The 21,813-nt window shown below is 39.0% G+C and overlaps 1 protein-coding gene across 10 annotated transcripts in view; it reads left to right on the plus strand.

The window, feature by feature from the left end:
• Window positions 1-19,408, plus strand: part of pou6f2 (POU class 6 homeobox 2) — an 89,577-nt gene extending 70,169 nt beyond the window's left edge. For 7 of the 10 annotated variants that reach the window (XM_034707018.1, XM_034707022.1, XM_034707017.1 and 4 more), the window contains 4 exons: window positions 3,716-3,925; window positions 5,727-5,868; window positions 11,471-11,639; window positions 17,865-19,408. In XM_034707018.1, coding sequence (XP_034562909.1) covers window positions 3,716-3,925; window positions 5,727-5,868; window positions 11,471-11,639; window positions 17,865-18,372 — 1,029 coding nt within the window. In that variant the 3' untranslated portion in view covers window positions 18,373-19,408. The remainder of the gene's footprint in view (window positions 1-3,715; window positions 3,926-5,726; window positions 5,869-11,470; window positions 11,640-17,864) is intronic. The other 3 variants (XM_034707025.1, XM_034707024.1, XM_034707026.1) reach the window with 2 other exon arrangements.
• Window positions 19,409-21,813: the final 2,405 nt, after the last annotated feature.

The raw sequence follows: 21,813 nt of genomic DNA on the forward strand, positions 1-21,813 counted from the left end.
ATGGTATGAAACAGAAGAGTAGCTATTTCTTGCATTTGAGAAACTGCAAAAATAAGTTGGTTTATCATTTCTTAAAATGGATGTAATGAGGTTTCTGTTGATCAACAAATGTCCTTTCAGCTGTTAAGAATTTATGTGCCGTTATTTTAGAAAATAAAGCAAAGGTTGTTTCATTTATAGAAAAACACTACCCAGAAAATATCGTCTGTCCAGCGTGCGTCATGTGTCAGCTGTTTAAGGCTTAGATTTGCTCTGAATTCAAGTCTTCTTCAGAGTTCGGACCAAACTTTCCCCAAACGTTTTCCCTCTCAGGGATCTCAATTCACCGCATGAACAGTGGAGGAGAGAAAATGGGCAGAGATATTGCCTGGCGACCATGGCTAAAGACACAGATTGCCCTGGCTGGAGAGATGAGATGACATTTCTGTGGAAACAAGAGCAGCATAATCTTAATGAGTTCTGCTGGGTGAGGAGAGGCACGATACTCACATGTCATACAAAGTGGAGCGGGAAGCAAATACAGGAAGACAAATAAAGAAGAAGAGTGAGGAATAAGTGAGGAGAGGGCGTGAGCCGGGAGTCAGAGGAGGTCCTAAAGCTGCTTATTTATGACCTAATGAAACATCAAACTGCCCCTTAAGAAACTATCAAACTTGTTGTAGTCATATGGACACTATTGTGCATTTTTTATAGGCTGATTTGAAGTACTGCAACTTTTGCAGCACACACTCATCAATTATGGGCTATGCAACCTTAGATACCAGTTAAACATGAAAGCACCTGACCTGTTTCAGCTGTGGAATAGTATGACACACATAAAACAAGTAACATGCACAGAGTAAGTTAGAGATTTGAACATAACAGAAGGGTTATAAAGGTTTCACTTTATTTCAAAAAACATTTTTCCATGAATTGGAACACAATAGAAATGTTTATCGTGTTTCTCAGGATTGGACACTTGATGATACCAGAGGTTTGATACCAAAACCATATTTAGATCAATGTTGTCAGTTGCAAATGTATTGGTGGTAATTAGGGTTGCAAAGGGGAGGAAAACTTATGGAAAGTTTACGGTAAATTTCTGTGGCTGGGGAATTTTGGAAATATTCCAAATTGGAAACTTTCCATGGGAATTATTGGAGTTAACTGTGAATTGAGGGTGATTTAATGGAAAGGTATCAAATCCAAGCATAAATATTTGTTTTGTTATAAGCAGACATCCATCCAAAATAATATAATTAAATCAGATTTATTTGTAAGTAGAACTTTATCAAGTGTTAAATATTTTATTGAACAATAAATTATTTCATTGAAGAACAAAAACATGAATGTTGAGTTGAATATTGCTCATCCCCCCGACCCAACCCATTCAAAAATTAACAAAAATGCAATCCCAAAAAAGTCCCAAAATGTTAAATAAAAAGAGCCCCTTTCCCTCCAAAAAAGTTCCATTCAACATACAAATAAAAAAGCATCTTCCCTCAAGCTTCTCAAACCTAGCCTCTGCATTTTTGCTAAACCCTTTCAGGCAATGGGTTCTTCCTGGGTCTCATCAACATCCTCCAGGTCCACTTCCTCAACATCCAACTCAGACTCTTCCTCCTCAGTGTCACTGTCCAGCCTTGTTGAGGTTGGCTCTGCATAGATACTCAACTGTACTTGCATGAAATCTGGTTGTTTTAGTCAGGATTATGCTAAAATATATTATTTTACCCAACTATATTTAAGTTCCCTATTAAGAGCCAACCTTCAATTTGGTAAATTCCTGGTTTATTCCAGTTTATTCCCATGGAAAGTTTCCAACTTTAAAAATTCCCAGAATTTTGCAACCCTAGTGGTGATAAACAAACTTTGTTTGTGTCACATCTGAAATGTGAAATGAAAAAAAAACTTTAGTATCAGAATGAGACATCAGCTGAAGTGTATTTTTTAAAGCTCACTATAAGCTCAACATTGCGTGAATTAATGAGGCCCTGATCTGTAAACCTCAGCATGACTTTATTCTTTCTATCAGTTACACATGAAACAAAGTCCTCCCCTCCTCTTTTTAAGTTCCTGTTCAAACACTAGACTCCTCTTCGTAGTCCTTCCAGCTCTGAGGAGCTCGGAGCCACTGCCATGAAACATCTGCCGGAGATGCTCAGATGGAGAAGCATTGCATGGTGGGACGGGGACGAGAGCTAAGCTGTCAGTTGCCCGCTCTTTTATTATGCTTATAGAACAACCACTTAGTCCAATGACAATGAATAATTGAGCGGAACAAGTTCCCTGCCACAGTGGCATGCAAAGCGGGATCAGTGGGGCTCGGGAGACGAGAGCGTCAGGCAGGGCAATAAAATATGCTAAGTGGCAGGAGAGCATTACAGGGAATTTGTAAAGCCGGCGCTGAGAGAGAGATAAATTATCTCTCCCCTAATGCGAAGCAACGTAAGCAAATGAGCCGTGGCAAGGATGAATTACAGATCATCGGCCCACCTTTCTCTCACTGATCCCTCCCTATTATGTCAAAGAGAGGGGGGAGAGAGGAGGGGGAGGCAGGGCATACACTGAAGCACATCAGCAGTGGTAGCGATAGAGGCCGGGGAGGCAGTAAAGGATGGTTAATGCTATGTAGAAGCTGCTCTGAGTTGTTCCTGCTTTGAGGTTTTGATGCTAAAATATAAACTTAAATAAGACGAAGAAGAAGAAAGCAATGTTTGCAAAAGTAGTCCAAAAAACAGAGTTTAGAATGATGGACATCTCATCCACATTGAGCTGCTCTCTGGTGTAATGAGCCTCGGTGGATGAGAGATGTCAGCAAGGGGGGGTCGAGGCAACGGCTGCTCAGAACCAGTCCCCAGATGACATTAACCTTCATCATGGTGAAGAGGCGCTAAGACCCCCCTAAAGCGCCACTCCTGGCCACACTCTGGCAGCTCTGCAGCTCTGAGAGCTAAAACGCTGCAGTGACACTCTGCCGCCCCCTTTGATCTGCCCTTCCTGATTACAGCCACAGAAGAGAGGAAAGCAGGAGGAGGAGGAAGGGGGGGGGGGTCGGGGAGGCGGATGAAGTACCCCTGGGACCCTGAGAGTCGAATTAGAAGCACAGGGTCCTGTCTCACTCTCTGATGCTCCTCTTTTCTCCCTCTTATTGTTTCTTCTCTGGCCCTTTCTTACCACTTCTGCTGCTCTGTGTGTGAGAGAGAGAGAGAGTGAGAGGGTGAAACGGGGGTCTCTGTCTCTCAGCTGCCTCACTCCTGCTCACCAGAGACAGACAAAGACACTTAAGCACAAACACACTTAGACACACACAGTCACGCATACACACACACTCTTATCCCCGGTCCTGGCCTGGTTGATGGATAATACAGTCAGTGGTGTGCACCATCACACACACAGGTATTCGGAGCTGACCTTTGCAGGGCGCTCCCAGCAGTCTGCTTTAGCTTCACTTGTTCCAGGCTGTAAAACCACCTCAGAGACAGATGATCAGTGGACACTTGTGCATGTTTCCCTCTTAAATCACACCACTCCGAAGCTGAGCGCTCTGATTAGGCTTGGCAACCGGCAAAATGACCGTCTCCCACTTTGTTCAAGCCAAACAAAAAAAGAGTGTCACAGCAGCAGCAGCGATCATTAATATAGAGGTACCTCCAGTAGCGTTTACCCTCTCTGCTCCATCTTCTTTTTTTAAAACCACCCAGCTGATTTTGTCTCCTCTCTACCCCCTTTGTAGATAATTGGAACAATCCCACTGATGCCCAACTCTGCAGGGCCCTCCAGCCAATCAGGGGGTGGCAACCCAGCACTGCAGGTACAGCCAATTACACCTCAGCTTCTGACCAACGCTCAAGGCCAGATCATCGCCACGGTGATCGGCAATCAGATCCTGCCTGTCATCAACACCCAGGGAATCACGCTGTCACCAATCAAGCCCGGACAGCAGGTAACACACACACAGGCGCACAGACACACACAGAGGAAGATATCTTGTGTAGCAGCTTATTATGCACTTAAAGTGATGTTCCAACAGCGATCAAGAGCTGATTTTAAAACTGTCGAATGAGCAACACCTAGTGGAGTCAGACCAGAGCTGTGTTTATTCATGAAAGCAGTATTTCAGCACTAAACAGCTCACGCTTCTCCGTCTTCAGCACTCATATCCCTCATTTGCATCATTCCAGTACAGAAATTGGCACATTTTATTCAATCGTTCCCCACGTGTGTGTGTGTGTGTGTGTGTGTGTGTGTGTGTGTGTGTGTGTGTGTGTGTGTGTGTGTGTGTGTGTGTGTGTGTGTGTGTGTGTGTGTGTGTGTGTGTGTGTTCTCCATGTTTCAGTGTGTTTTTAGAAGGCACTTGTCAGCAAACCTTTCAGACTCAGGCTCAGGGAGGCTGCTGAGCCCCTGCAGAGCCCAAACCCCCTGGAAAAAAAAAAGCACACACTTTTCATCACCCCACTTAAACTAAATACACTTCTTCAGTCTCCACCTCTTTCCGCTTTCTCTCCCTCCCCTCTTCTCTCTTTCCCTCAATCACACTCTCAAGCCTTATGATTTGTCCTCTCTGACCTGAACAACAAGTATTTTGTTTTGATTTAAACACACAACTTTGTTTTCTTTGTTCGACTGCTGATTCATACTGTAAGTGTAGAAACTTGGTGCTCAGTCAGTTTGAAGATCCATACAGAGCAGGAGTGCGAAGTCAGATGCATGCACACAACAATGAAAATGTTATTGACTCGATAATGACAATGTCAGCGCAGAATTACAGGGTAAAAGTTCACATCGAAGGCCCGTACAGTGCAGAATGGATGAACTCCCAGCAGATGGACACCTAATTGTGGTTCCCGAAAACACCAAATCACACTCTTGAATGAATTAATGCATTTGTAATAATGTTTATGCTTTTGTCTCCACTTCAAAGCCTGCATGTACACATTGCTCCACGGGCATAATTTACGGTTGTCAGAGCCAGCAGTCTAGAATATTTCCAGTGAAGCTAGATAATTCTCCCAGCCTGTCAACAGTCCTGACAGTGTGTGCATCGCTGTTGACACCCCCCAAACAAACACACGCCACGGAGAAAATAATTAATTGCAAAAAAAGGAGCAGGAGAAGCCGGGCCGGCTGTGGCAGAGACAGCTTTTCACTTTAAAAGTGTAGACGTACCATCTTGATCTTGTAAACGCAATTCAAATGTGCATAAAACATGAAAATACATCGTTTTTTTCGCCATCAGCGCACGTAGCCTGCAGATCATGAATTATGTTTGATATGGGGACTGCTGTGTCCACATGTTTTTATTTCAGATTCAGGCTGCCATTATTAGCGCCCTTGCAGGTCTGATGACGAGAGAAAACGTCTCTAATTGTCACAAGCAGTTTTTTTCTTTCTTCAAACCGCAGAGATTGTGAAGCTCATGGAGCGCCTGGGTTAACTCTCACTGTCGCCTGCATTAGTAAAACACTTCTGTAGTCTATTGAGGTATTGACACTGTATTCTGCTCTGACAGTCTAAATACAGCAGGCGGTAATTAACATTTATCTATCATTAGCCACAAGGTAAATCTCATTACAGGCCGCTCCTGGATGGCTAATTTCATAGCTGCTGATTGGTTGAGTGATTTGATATTAGTGCCCATTCCCAATAATGACAAGGTTAATGTAAAGATGATTACTGTGATGATGTCAGGGAGGTAATCGTCTGTTGTATCAACTCTGTGTTTGTGTGTTTGTTTGTGTCCCCAGCAGCAGGTTCAGTCAGGCCCTGTGTCATCTCAGCCCAACATGCTCCACATGCCCCACAGACAGAGTCCCCTCCACCAGGCCTCCTCCTCCTCCTCCACTTCCTCCTCCTCCTCAGCACTCAGTGTGGGGCAGCTGGTCAGCAGTAAGTGTCCAACACAGTTCACAAAAACACATGTCTTCAACAGAACAGGGGGAAAAATCACACATATTACATTAAAAAAAAATACATTTTCACAGAGTATGACGTTTCCAGACTTTAAGATTTCAGCCCCAAACATTAAAATAAGGGGAGGGAATTACTGTTTAATTAAAGAGCAGTGTGTGTCACCTTCTGAACACCTTGTACAACAAAATATGCTATCTATTGTTTAATTTATTGCTGTCTTTTCAAATAAATAAATAAGCAGTATTTCATTATTTTGTTAAATCCCATAAAAGAAGACTAAGTAATGCATTGATTGGCCTTAAAATATTTTAGGATATTTCTAAAATCAATTAACTCTTTGTTGATTGTAGTGAACCCAAACAGGCCCCATCCAAACAAAGGGAACAAGTATCTGTTAGGGACTATTTTCAAGAATAATTAACTCACATGTAATGCTCTAGTTTTTATTTACAGCACCAGGAGGGTGTTTGTTGTGTTGATTCACACATTAAATAACCTACCTTGTGTGTGTGTGTGTGTTTCCTAATGAAGGGTCATGCTAAAACGTGTGTGTTAATTTGTTTTTCAAAACAAAGAAGGAATAGGATCATATCAACAAATGCAACAAAAGCAATGCTTTCAAGTCAGATCCACATTTTGGTTTAGCCCTCTAAACGTTTGTTGGCTTTATGAAATCTGTCACTAGACTCAGTAATTTGGTGCAAGTTTTTAAAGGTATAGTGTGCAGTATTTAGTTGCATTTATCAAAACAGACTGGTATTATTGGAATATGCTAAGTATTTATTGACAGATGTTTTTGATAGTAAAAACTTGACAAATGGAGGATCATACTTTTAATGCATCACAGGAGCTTCTTGTCCTCATAGGCCACCATTGTTTCTGGAATATTACCAACAAGCAGAGAGCAGGGGAGCGTTTCAATCTGGAATTTGACTGCTAGATATCATTTATTATTCCCATTTCAACACACTGTACCTTAAATACAGAGCAGAATTTAAAGCATATCATTTGCTTACTGGAGTGATGCCTTTGACAGGATGACTTTTATTGAACACTGGTCTCTCTGTTCATCTTGCCACAATCCTCCCTTGAATTGAAAGTTTCATATCTTGATAAGAATGAGTTAAATTATCCTGATATAAAAAGGTTAAATAACTATAGATAGAAATACTGACATTTCACGGTAAGATGAGAATTTATTTCCTTGCACAGACATCAATGGGTTTTTTTAACTTCTTTTCACTGAGTTAATAGTCTAAGTAAACTGTTCTTTGAGGATCACATCACAGACAAGAAAAAATGCATGACTACTTACCATCTTGTGTAAGGTAATAAAGATGTTTAGTTTCTATGAACCGTCCCTTTTTAAATTATCAGCTGGAGAGTATCTTCCTTATTCCCAGTGTGGAAAGTTTTTATGTATCCCTGCCTCTTCTAATGGCTGAATTTGTGTCCTGACTGTCACTTCTTTGGTTTATTAAATGATCCAAATTGGCGTGTGTTATGTTTAATGAACATAAGTTTCTCTCTCCCAAAGCGAGGGCCTTCGGCAGAGCCTTATAAATCACTGGACCAGAGCCTGTCAGCGTTCAGCTATTGCCTTTAAAAACTCTGTTTTATTCAGATAAATTTCATTTGTCAGAGTCGATTCCCCTAAACTCTGTGTAAACTCATTTCAAAGGCAGCTACATTGCCTCCAAATTTAATAAAAAACAAGTCGCCATTGATCAACTGGTTGTAGACACTGTGTTTGGTTTGTTTACTTCTAGCTTGGAATATATCATTTAAACAATTTTTTTGTCTGCTCAAAATCATTGAGGCTCAGCTCTGAGATAAATGGAATTAATGCTTTATGCTGAGTATGAGCCATATCACTTTCTCTCAATATCAGTTACGCACACAAAGGCACAAACACAAAGTAAAATCCCAATACTCTGAAAAAGAGGAGATGTCATTTTGTTTTACTGGTCGCAAACAAAGTGCTAAAAGCAGCTAAAATCTGAGGATGCCAATAACTGCTGTTTGAGCCATATTTTATTAGATGCTGTTTTGATTGTACCTTTTTTTTTACAGATAAATGTTTTTAGATAGTCAACTGAGGTCAAAAACTTATGTCCAACAACAAACCAACATAGCATTCATTTCACCCGTTCAACAGCAATTTTCATCTTGTTGCTGGTGAGCGGCTGCACTGACAAAAAAGAGGTTAAAGTGCTCGACTGAGGTTATACTTCACTTACAGCAGGCATCAGGAGAAAAATGTATGTAGATAAATGCACTAAGAATACACGATGATCAGATGGTACACTGGTGCAAACATCATACTTTATGTAAAATCTAATTTCTGCAATACCATAAAACATTCAGTTTATGTGTTCAGTTGCTCATTTACATGGCCAACAGTGACAGAATCATCATTTTTAAGCCTATACTCAGCCCACTGTATTAATGCAAGTCTAATATATACTCAGTTTAGCTCTGTTTTTGGTCACCACCAACTCCTGAGAAAACTCATGGAGGCTCTTTGGTCACTAAATGCATCATTATATTCACCCTATTAAAGCTTCATTTCCATCATGAGGTCCGTTTCAGATGGGTATGGCATGGTATGCAGTAATTTGTGTTTCCACTGTCAAAAGTTGGTAAATAACCTATTTGTACTGTCCTATTTTTTTTTGGCATCCATCAGTTGGGGTCTCAAGTGTACCTATCTGACCCAGAAGGGTGGAGCTGAACACACTGCAATCCGTAGATGGAGAGAGAGGGGGAGGGGAATGATTAATACTGGATTATATATCTCCTTACATGATGTTGTTTGATCAGTACATTTAAAAAGTGCACAATTTACACTCACACACCAGCTGAGCAGTGAGAAGGGCACAGACATTAATGTAAAACAGAGAGGGAGATTGCACAAGAGGAAATATTTTCCGTAACCTGATATTATTTAATAGTTAATATAGCTTACTTACAGTCATCATGATTCAGGACGACTTTCTTCCGACAAAAGTTCACCTCAGGCTAGAATAAAAAGCGACACAAGTTGATCATTTCACCAAGTAACTGTCCTTGATGCAACTTCAAAGTAAAAGCATTGTGTGAATACAACTCTTCACAGAAAGCATACTTCAGGATTTTTCTTTGAAACGCATTCAAGAAATACTACCATACTATATATTTCATGCTCATGACTCAAATATAGCTGATACTAAGCTAATACAGCCCTTAACTAATCAATTTTATGACTATTTTCACTAAGATTTGTGCTCCTGGAAAAAATCGGGAAGCCTTGTCTTCTCATAATTTTTCTGCACCTGAGATGGACATGAGACATGCTGCTCACACCGGCTGTCTGAATTATCTTCTATTTTGTTAACATGTACGCCAAAATGAAAATCAAGCCACAAGGGGGGCCCTCACACAGACAACAAGCTTCTGCGTGACGTGCCAGGGTACAGTTAGCTGTGGAAACGCAAGAAAGATCAAGGTTTTACTGCAAACCGTACTGAAGTAAACCGGACCACCTGGTGGAAGCACTCCGTTAGAGTTCAATTGAACAGTAAGGTTGCTGCCGGCATCTCAATATCTTTGAAATTATCACGTTATGAAAAATTCACCCTCCATTCAGTGTGTGCCGATCAAGAAATGTGCTATCCAGACTACACTCGTCTTTTGTACCAGGCTGTAAACATGTTTATTTCTGCTGTAAAGATCACCTTTTTTGAATTGGTGTGTATGTGTGGTTTCCGGTACTTCCGGAGCCAGCCTCAAGAGGATCCTTGATGAACTGCAGTTTTTAGGACTTCCGCATTGGACTCATATTTTTAGACTGGAGGTTGCCGCTTGGTTCAACGTCAATGTCAGTGCCAACCTTGTTTTCAATGCTAGCCTCAGCCACATGTGCAAGATGCAAGCAGTTCTTCATCTGATCCTGTGTCTAGCGGCATTATCAGCCATACATCAGAACCAACATGTATTACTGTGGATGTAACTGGCAGAATTGAAAAAACTTAAAGCTAACTTTAAGGTTTGAATTCAAAGTGAAAATAACATGCTATTTCTGAGTGTAGCTAAGGTCTAAAACAAGTTTTCCAGATAGCTGAGCATTAATTTTCCACCTCTACCTGCACATTTTCATGATCTGTGGTGAAGAATTACATCTGGTTTTAAAGTTCTCCCCCTCCCTGTTCTCAGCTGGTTCCTCTCTACCTCAAACTTTATCCTCATTTAGACTAATACAGTCTCAAACTCAACTGCATTGTTTGTCGTCAAGGTCTGTTGAAGTTATCTCTTGCTATAAAGGAAAAACATAATCTTCTCATCTCACTTTCCTTTTCTGTGGGGAAATTGAGAGTTTCACTTGTTATCGTTCTGATGTAATTATTAAGGTTGTTAGTGTCTTATTGCTGTGGAGGGAAGCAGCTTTAAATGTGCAGGGATTGATTTTCTGTATTGTTTCTATTTTTTAATTTATCTTTAAAACACTTTGTTTGCTGCTTTGTTTGTTTTCTAAAAGCTTCTCCATTTACTATTTCAAAAAATAATGTAAAGGCTTAAATCATGCCTTGTTTTGTGACTTAATGTCTGAAGACAAATATGGATCCAGACCAGCAGAGTACCGCTGCTTCAGAGTCCCATTAGTCTTAAAAACTCTGAGTAAATAAACTCTGCTGGGAATGATGAAGAGATGCTCATCAATGTGGAGATGATGGGACCCGAAAACTGTGAGTGCTCATATCTCCCTTTTAGTCGTCTCCAAGTCTCTGGTCCCTCATCTTCACACGTCTGGAGCACGCCGCGTACGCTACACGTCACTTATGAGGCACAACGAGATGGCAGCCCCATAGATTTTTGCTTAAATACGCTTGGAGGATTCCTTTAATAATTCATTGATAATGACCAAGATGAATAATTCAGAGGCACAAACTTTGCTTTGGTAAGCAGGATGCCAGGGCACCTGACATTGATGTACAATGTGAAATCACTTTTTATTAGCAGAGATATTCTTCAAAATGCATCAGGGGATTTTTTTTAAGGTCTGTTCGAATGGGGAGATTCTCAAACAGACTCTTGTTGTAGAAGGAGGTTTGAAGACCTCAGCTATGATCGGATATGGGAAATAAAATCTGTATTTGTTCTTCAGTGTTTAGTTTAGAATGCTAGATTTATGATGCTTGTATATTCATACTTAATTTTGGAAAATATAGATACAAGCTTTACTATCCTCTGAAGTTTTACAGAAACACTACATTAACCAGTGTTGTATGCTCTTGTTCAAATCTTTTTATTTGTGAGATTAAAGATTCACACATGGAAGTCAAATCTGTGACACATCTGCTTTCACACCTCAGATGAATTCACTCTCAAAAACATCTCTCAGGCACATGCAGTTTACAGCAGCCAGCAGGGCAAGGAGAAATAATAAGTTCTGACCCAGAGCGGGACTATTTTTTCCACGTTGTTTAGAGACGATCATGATCACGACTGTCTGGCTGTTTGCTTTATTCACTCTGCAAAATGAGGTGAGGGACGCAGGAGCAGAGGGCTAATAAAATGAGATGTGTGTGTTGTATTGTAGACCCGCAGACCGCCCCCAGCGAGGTGGACGGGGTCAACCTGGAGGAGATCCGTGAATTCGCCAAAGCTTTCAAGATCCGCCGGCTGTCCCTGGGCCTGACACAGACTCAGGTGGGCCAGGCGCTCAGTGCGGCCGAGGGTCCGGCGTACAGTCAGTCTGCCATCTGCAGGTAAGACAAACAAAGAGGGAGGAACTCTGAAGAAGGAGTTCATTATTTCACATCAGTATGTCCTAATTCTGTCAAATGAAAGCAGATAAAGTCATGCAGCCTCACTGAGTTGTCTGGTGCTCCTAACTGCCATCTATTTTTCATCCCGTTTTAACAGACATGATTAAGATATTAAAATACATAATTGACTATCACCACCCTGACAAACGAAGCTCTCAGGTCTGTACTCACCCGTCCTCCACTCCCGTCCTTCCAACCCGCTGACATGACAGCTGCACGTTACTTATGCAAAATACATCCACAAGTATTACAGCAAGCACTTAAAGCATTTAATAATTACTAAGGCGCGTTGCTGTTCACTCTGCCTGAACATGAGAGAGCTCAACGGCGATGATCTGTTAATAAGATTGCCATGTTTTACTGCCGCCGTGAGGACAGTTTAGCCATAAATGGAGCATTATATATTCATGAGACAATTAGACAATCAGTGTTTCATCCCTCCTGTTGTTCCGCTTCACTAACGTTTTGCATGAGGACTCAAAATGAGCTTCATTGCCTTTTCAAGTCAGAGTAATTGGGCTGTGTCAGGCCCAAATTATACTTTATCAAAACAAACAAATATAATAAATATCTCCTCTACAGTTAAAAACACACTTGTGTTTTAAAAGATGAAAAATAGAAGATGTATAAAATTAAAGTGTTTATTTCTGACAACATTTTAAACTTCATTGTTTCCTGTTTTTCTCGTTCCTTTATCAATTTTAATGTGCCTCCGTGATGCATGTGCTCTGCTGATGACCTGTGCTGTTTATGCGACACGGCACTGCCACGCGCTTTTAAAAATTTCATCACATCAACATCAAACAGGCGATAAAAAGTGAAACAGTACAGGAGGCCGGCGTTCTTATGAGGCTCAGCCGTCTCTGACTAATGTTACAGTCTTAAAATCACACATGAAATATTAACCGGCAGGAATAATTCAAATATTTATAACATACATTAAAAGCCATTAGCTTCAAAAATAAACACTCAGAGGGCTGTTCTTCATGCCGTTAAGACAATTTTTTTGTTTGTATGACATGGGACATGACATCCTGATGTTTTAAGTAGAGGGCCCAACTCCACATGCTTTAGTTTAGTTAACATCAACATAGACATGAAGTTTGAGGTGAGGCGGGACGTCACGGTCGCTCTGGGGCTCCGGCTCTGAAGCCAGACAGAGAACAGACACTGACAGATGCTTCCATCTTGTCTCCTTTCATTGCTCATTTTGTTTCCAGGCACTTTATGAGTTTATCTAAAAAAGCACAGGCATTACATGAGGGCATCATCAAACCAATCATGTGCCAGTATGTCCTCTCTCAGCATGAATGAATATATAAAACAAGAACAGATTCAGATAGAATCTAAAAACTGTCCAACTTATGGTGTAAAACACGAGGAAATGGATGAGTGAAGTATTTACTCACTGCTGAGAATCCATCGCTCTGTTTCATCTCTTTGCTTTCTGTTTTACCTTTGAAGAGACTCGTTTCAGGACCCAAAAAGATCAATTCTGTAAAATTTCAAACAAATGGATTCAATTTATGACCCCAATGTGAGCAGATGTTGTATTAATTCAACAACTAATCATGTACCCTCACCCCTTTTGAGAAAACTGTATAAACTGTAAGCTCCCCTAGTGTGTTTGTAAATAGTTAGATCCTTAATAATAAGCATGATAGGTGTATGTAAAATAAGTCATGGTAAAAGATTTAAAGTAGAAGTAAATCTTGTATTTATATGTGTTTTAAACACATATTGCGTATTTATGCATGTAAGTGAAAGTTTAAGAGTAAACTAATGTATCCATCTTTGGATGATGATGGAGGATAAAGATTTTCCAGGCCTGAGTGGACTCACACAGGCCATGCAGCTAAACTGTTTCTTTTCATACATGGGCCCTTATACATACATATATATATATATAAAAAGACTGGAACAGGAGATGTAAAATCATCAATGTGTTGTATCCTTTGTTATTTTGCCTTTTCCAAAACTCAAAGAAGACACATTTGATGCTATTTAAACAATTATTTCAAAATTTAAACTTATTATTCAATGAAAAGTAAATTAACTAGGACATGTTTTATCAGAAATCCTAATAATTCAAGGAAATAATTTACAAAATCGAATTTTTGAAATGAAATTCATGCATACTTTAAATACTTTTTCTGAAAAAAAAAAAAATAATTAACTTCCAAACAAGTTTTCTTTAATAATTAGAAATATCTATAAATATCAGGAGAGAATTAATTGAAACAAGAAGAAATAAAGAAAGCATCCATGTAATATCTATTTAACCTTCCTGTTATGTTCGTTTCTCTGGAACAGCAATGATGTTCCTGGGGCAATTTGACCCAGCTTATTTAATTATCCAAAAGTGTCAGAACCCCCAAAAAAATCTCAATACACATTTTATTTAATCTCATTTGTAACTTCATTACTAACCATTTAAATAAATAATTAGTGCATTGGTGTTCTTTAATTCTCACAGATCATGGTTCAATGAGGATAACTCACTCGTTTTTCATTACAATTAATGTTAAAACTTTTTTCAATGTACATTGGAAAGCCCTAAATATAAATACAATAGTTTTACATGACATAGATTTTTGTTTATTTTATTTTACATTTTGATTTTTTTATGAAGTGATGTTGATAAATTAACAGGACACCTCTTCTGTCACATGCTGCCCACATTTTTATGCTTCATTTAGCTGGTTTGGAAGGCATACATTGCTTGAATAGGCTTTAAAAAGGGTCACTTTGACCCGCAACATAACAGGAAGGTTAAAATGTTAAATTACATGTTTTGAAAAATAAGGAATCAAACATTGTTGTCTCTTTTTACTACTGCATAAGCAACAGTTATTGAAATAATTATATAAATATTAGGATAAAAAATATAAATATTGATTATAATGTAAATAATCTTGAGGTCTTTAAAAAAGTCTCATTGGATGGTTTTCAGTGTTGCCTTCATAAATAAATGCCACAGTAAGGACAGTTTATGACAGAATGATATTGTATAATTCCATGTATGGTTATACAAGCTGTTTGTCCTGACAGATTGGCTGCAGTGTTTCAGGAGCTGCATGACCCTCTGTCTATTTTGTTGTTTGAGTATTAAACTGCTCCTACTGTCATAACACAATAAAAGAGGTAAAGCAGAGATACATGTGTTGAAGTTAAAAATAGAATCAATTTTGATTATATTGTGAATCTGATCGTGAGTCTCTACCTTCTGTATACTTAAGGTCATACGTAGCTCAGATTTCCAGCAGAAACCTCTCACTCAGCTCCGCCTGCATCAGGACTGTGAACCCTCAGGCGAACTGTAACTCAGGCCTGAACGTACAGCATGTCTGAGCAGGCTCCTAAGGTACTTTAAGAAGAGCCGAAGAGGCTGCAGGTGCATTCAGGGCCACTTCTCCCTCGTGCTGATGCACTAGAAGAGAGGAGTGCATGCCCCAGCTGAGCAGCTCTCAACTCATTTTAGTATCCGCGGTTCCTGTTGATCCATGAAATGTCCCGTCTCTGGTGACTCCTCATATTTACTAATGTATTCCCCGCAGTACGGAGCCCGTCCTCTTTCCACTGTTTAGGAGGACGGGGTTATAAATAATACCGCCTGTCGACAAGGAGGAGAGCACTGCCGAGGTGTAGAAACAGAGGAAGTTCATTCGTGCATGGGCATCTCTGCCTCGCTGTTGTTGTCTGCGGCCGCTCACCTGGCCATTAAAAATGTCTTGTGTGCTTTGTTTGTTCCACAGAGAGCAGAGCCTCCTCGCACATCTCTGCTGTCTGTCCGTCAGAGCTGTCAGTTCAACAGCTCTTCTACTAAAAGCATTCACACACGTCACACTCGTTTGTCCCAGAAACACTTTGAGGCAGTGAACCCAACTCTTCCTGCTCATTTAAAAATCAGACCTGTAAGAACAGCTACAGCTGAATAGGACTATTAAATATTGACATACCATTTGTTTATTTCCAGTTACATTTAAGATTAGTTTGTTGGCCATTTCAAATAAATCGGAGTGGTCTTTGACTTGACAGTAGGAGTCAGTGACCCTTGTTTGAGTCCTTTGTTCAATTTGACTTAAGAGCAAAAATAACTGATAAGATACTTAATAAAGAGGGAAAGAGCTTTGACCTTTGAGTAGCACATTTCTACACCAGAAGAAGACCATAGTCACATTAAACAGAGAACTTGCACATTCGAACCAATCAAATAAATCAGCAAGTAACCCAAGTGGAATCACAGAAGAGCAAGCGGTTAAACCTGCATGTATGATGACTGGAATCCCTTGTTTATGTCTGTAGAAAGTTTACTGATTAACTCTTATCTCAAGAAAAAATAATGTAATGGGACATCCTGATAGCCCAGATGTCTCATTGGCAAAAATGACTACACAACTGATATAAATGTTCCTTATTTCATCACATATGAAAAGGTGAAACAGTCATCAAAATAACAACAAACCTTCAAGAAGTGATGAAATAAAACCCAGCAAGCAACGTAGGCCAACAAGGCCCCAAACTGTGAATACAAACAACAATCAGGATGGTGTCTAAAGATGTTTTCTTCAATTTAAAGCATCAGTTATAAATCTCTGTAAAAACAAAATACATACAACAAACAATACAGTTTATCACAAAAAATAAAAGAATGAAAAATACAACTCAACTCAACTTTATTCATAAAGCACTTTAAAAACGACCACAGCCGGAACAGAGTGCTGCACATAAATAGACAAACAATGCAGGCATAAAACAATTAAAACACAGGATAATAAAACAATAACAACAATAAAATAATAGAAGTAGAAACCATGAAGCACTAGAACAGGAGCAGAGTCTCATGCAGGGTCGAAAGCCAAGTAATGAAAATGGGTTTTAAGACAAGTTTTAAAAATGGACAGTGAGGAGGCTTGTCTAATGTGGAGGGGAAGCTCATTCCATAATTTAGGAGCAGCATACAGACAGAAATAAAAGATAAAGAGAATAAAACAAGGACAAAAAACACAGTTTATGAAAAATAGATGGAAATATGACCGGTGACAATAGCACAGTGTCCTTCCCTTTAGATTAAAAGTGCTTTAATGCTACATTATATGGCAGCTGCTGTTTGCAGGTGTTGCATTATGGGTTATAAAGAAGTATGCAAAGATATACCGCCAAATGTCAGATATCGTAAAGGTATTGAACGGAAAAGTGAATAGAAAGAAATTAAATCATTTATTTCAGTGTTTAAATAAACACTGAAATAAAAATAATAAAAAATACTTTTTTTTTTTTTTACATGGAATAAAACAATCGATTTATCTCTTGGCTTAAAAATGATAAAGTAGTTTTCTCTCCTGCTGTTAGTCAGGATATTTGACCCATTTAATATCAAACATCATGTATTAGAGGAATACAAGTTCATCTGCATCATACCCACCACAGCGTCTGTTAACATCACAGGCAGGAGCACCTGACAACCTGCAGACTTCTCTTCATTCTCCATTCTTACAGCGACTCGCTAAAATCCAGAGAACATGTGAAGCCAGAGTAAGCAGCGTAAGAGTTGCTGGAACTTTCAGGATTAGATTGTGTAAATGTATTCCTATTTAATATAAAATGAGGTGTTGTTAGAGGATGAAAGAAAGTTTGAAAAATGTATTAAATGTACATTTAGATGAATTATTGAAGCTGCTTTTTGTAAATAAATGATAGGGCCGTATTTTACTGCATGCATTAGTAGATTTTTGGATTTTACCACCTGAGGGGAAGTGGAGGTTTTTTTTAGAGCAATTCCTGTTTTGCTTTTCTGTTGATTTCTGAGAAAATTTGAACGCTATTAAAAACCTTTAGTGAGGTGCTTGGTTTGTTTGTTTCTTTGGTTCAACTGGACCTGAATTTAGCCACTGGCAATATCTCCTTACTCCACTATTGCCAAGCTGGGACAGAGAACCACAGAATCATCCAGGAAATTAACACACTACTGGCAGCGGTTGCCTCCAGCTGCTGCAGCTGAGGTGTTTCCAGGTGCAGAGTACGTAGGAGTTTGGCTTGGATGTGTACCTGGATGTTAGTCTCAGTCCCTGTGGCATTCTGGTTGAGGAGACTGAAAGGCAGGCAGCTTATCCCTTGTTCTGGCAGGGCGCCTAAGTAAGATTCTTTTTTCTCAATTCTCCCCAGACACACCATCCTGAGAAGCCACTTTTTCCTACCACAGGAAGCCCAAGAGAACACTATAGGTAGCAGTCTGACAGGCAAACTGAACCCTGGCCTTTTATATCCTGCCAGGTTTGAGAAGTTGGACATCACCCCTAAAAGCGCCCAGAAGATTAAGCCCGTTCTGGAGCGCTGGATGGCCGAGGCTGAGGCCCGCCACCGATCCGGCATGCAGAACCTGACTGAGTTTATCGGCAGCGAGCCTTCCAAAAAACGCAAGAGGCGGACCTCTTTCACCCCACAGGCGCTCGAGATCCTCAACAGCCACTTTGAGAAGAACACGCACCCCTCCGGACAGGAAATGACGGAAATAGCAGAGAAACTGAACTACGACAGGGAGGTGGTGCGGGTCTGGTTCTGCAACAAGAGGCAAGCTTTGAAAAACACGATAAAGCGTTTGAAATCGCCTGAGCTGGGCCCGACTGTATCCATGGACCCTCTCACTGATTCTCTAGAGGAGCTCCCCAAATGAACGAGCTCCTCCACAACAACATAAAAAAAAAAAGTGGAGTGGAAAAATGGCAGCCATTGAAAACAAGAAAGGGGTGGATGAACTCATCTTGAAACGAGAACTGAAAAATGTTCCTGAGTCACCTGGATGGACAGTTTACAAACAAAAACTATGTGTTGTCAGTGTGATTACCACAGCTATGTAAATGAACTTGGCGAAACCAAAAACATGAAAAAAGAGATTAATATGTGAGAAATATGTAAAAAAAAAAAAATGGTGTGCTGTTCAAAGAGTTTTAGATTCTGGCCGTACAGACCAGACTATCGCCCAAATTTTGGTTCCCACGAGGAGGGATTTAGTAAAGAGATCATACCAAATCAAAACACTATTTACCAAAGTCTGTTGCATCTGAGTACTAAGAATAATTTTGTAATGTAAATGTGCTCTAAATTTTTACATTTGTACTGGCAGATCTAAGCTATATGTGTGAGGTTGAGTATACATTTTGTCTCGCTTACTTTTTTCTTCATTGTTTGTATGTAAATATCTTTCAAAGAAAAAAAGAAAATGCTGTCTTCTGATTAAAATCTCACTGATAAAGTTCTCTTTTTGGACAAAAAAAATACCTTTACTGTTTAACAATTGCATAATGATGATGTTTCCCTCTGATTTGTGTTTCATCTGCAAATATTTTCAGTCACAGTGTAACTTTGTACAACTTTTACAGGTATTTATTAATAATCTCATGAGATTGTTTCAGAGGACGTCAGATGGAGAGTAAACTAAGGACTTTAACATGATGATGAGGATGATGATGATGACGGGGATGATGAAGGGTTTCTGTCAAGTCGACTGCAGCTTTGTTTTGAGCTACTGTGTCATTCTGTTGCCAAAGCCTGATAGCCAAAGAACACATCAATTTCAGCTCAAGGACTGGTGGAGATTTTACCTTTTTATTCTTTATGTTTATTTCTTCACACGGCTCTTTCCCTCCCTTTCTTAAATATTTCACACTGTGGGTCGAGTTTAACAAAAAAAAAAACTCTCATGTCAAACAGCTGGAATAATGTGTGCTGTTATTTTTATCGTTGCAATTTCAAACATTTTGAGGAATCATCTTTTGCCTCTGCATGCTAGAAGTTAAACCACATAAAGAAGGGTTAGTTATGATAGATATCATCAAGAATCCCAAAATCAACATCGTAACATTTTGCTAGACTTTCTGAAAAGAGCATATTTTACATGATGAGCCCTGTAATAGTTACACCCTATAATGACGTCTACATGTGGTTGAAACCTGTTTGTAACTGCTGACCAAACTACCAGTTCAACTGTTGTCTTTATATTTTGCATTCCACTCGGCTTATTGAAAGTTTACAGATGTTACAAACTACCAAATTAATGAAAATGTTTTTTTTCCACTTATGGATTTATTTCTGCTGTATTAAAGAGGTAAAAAATGTTAATTTTAACAGATTCTCTATATTTTGTATGTATGTGTTGTTGGTTTTTATTATACTTTATGTGAAAAGAAGCTAGTTTTTGTCTTCTTATATGTCTATGAATTGATCCTCCATCACTCTGTACTCAACTGTTCATCCTTTTTTATTTTATGTGGTATTACTTTGTGATATTTATGTCCATAATTTCATACAAGAACCCCCCCTCCAGACGGACCGTCACTACAAATATCTGGCTTTCACAAAATCCCTCACAGGAAAAGAATAAAAAAAAAAAGAGGTGAATGCTGAGAATAAGTGTCACATGTCAGAACGAATGAACTTAATTTGAAGTGAGGTGAAATTTGATGCAATTTATTCAGAATCATGTGTCTGCTTGATATCTGTCCCTCCATGTCACTTTGGTTATCTCAGACTTTCAGTCTCCAGTGCACTGCTGTGTTTTTCTTCACTGTCTGTGTATCACACACACACACACACACACACACAAATACACTCTCAGTTAATGTCAGAAAACACATAAAGAAGCTTTACATTACTGCGTTATAAAAGAAGAAAGTTAGTTTTGCAGAGAAGGCAACTATATACTGTTACTTTGGTGCACAGAGAATATTGATTTATGTCCTGTTATTTAAAAATAGAACCTAATTTATTGTGTTTTTCTTTTGTTTTGTTTGTTTTAGATATATCATTTGGGCAAATCTTTGGCCAAGAAACAACATGTTTGCATCCACCCGCCAGAAAAACATATGAGAAAGCAGCAGGCGGCTCCTGCAGGTAGAATATGGATCTGTTCTGAGGCTTATCAATAAAGCTGTAACCAAAACCAAAAAAGCTAAAAAGAAGACACAGAAAGGAGTCAATGCCTTCGCTCAACTTCTCAATGCTGGACCAAAGCTCTATAGTTATGCACATTGTACAGAGAAATAGATTCATGATGTTGACAATCTTACAAATCTGAGATAAAAGAATTGAAGAGTAGAAATGTACAGTAGTTCATCCAAGGTTTACCTCAGTACTGTTCTCATGAGAGTCATACAAATGCCATACAAGCAGCAGCAGGTTGGTAGAAAAGACAGATTACTCTGCACTGTGTGTGTCGATGTTCACCTTCAACATGGAGGAGGAAGAGACTTGTGTTTTATTTATTATTATGTGACACATGATTGTTTTATTTTATGTGATGTGTTCTTTTTATTCCTGAGCCACATGTGACTCTCTTGTCATCCGTTTTTTATTATACATTATTTCTCATCCATTGTGACGTTCACCTTTCACCTTTCAGTTTCCACAGACCCGTGTAGAGGAAAAGGACATTACAGTAGTGTTGCTCTTAAAACCAATTAGGATGATTTGTTGATCACCTTTAAATGATTTTGTGAAATTTTACTCACACAAACAAACTGGTTTAATGTTTTGTTTATAGTCGAAGAACTCGAAACCAAAGCTGAGGAGCCCACGGAGGTTGGTTTTAATTTTTTTATAGACTGAAAACTGTACTTAATCTATAGAGCAATATCTGTTTGGTCAGTTAAGCAGCACTTTGTGTATTTCCAAAAAGAAGCTTCAACTAGGCTATGTCACATTGATTTGTACCATAATTAGTAATAAACAATTGTTTGACATGAAGTTTGTGTCCTGTTTTCAGTGTTGGGGGTGTTTCTTCTCTACAATTGACCAATGAAATGTTTAATAGACAATTATATTTAGCTAGAGAGATAGATAGTTTTAAAAAATAGCCCTTACACAGCAAAAACTCAAAATATTACCAAGTGAAATTGTCTCATTTTTAGTCAAAATGTCTTATCCCACTTGATTTAAGATCAATTTACTTAACAAGTAACATTTGAGCAAGATAGATGGACTTGTTTTAAGACATCTTAAAATATCTTGTTAAGTCAAACAATCTTGAAATGATCTTGTTTTTAGTTGTAATTTAGAAGAAACAAGGTTTATTTTACATTTCATACATTTTTACATTTCATTTCATTTGTAGAAGCTG

This window comes from Notolabrus celidotus, chromosome 17 (genome assembly GCF_009762535.1).
Source record: "Notolabrus celidotus isolate fNotCel1 chromosome 17, fNotCel1.pri, whole genome shotgun sequence".
NCBI lineage: Eukaryota > Metazoa > Chordata > Actinopteri > Labriformes > Labridae > Notolabrus > Notolabrus celidotus.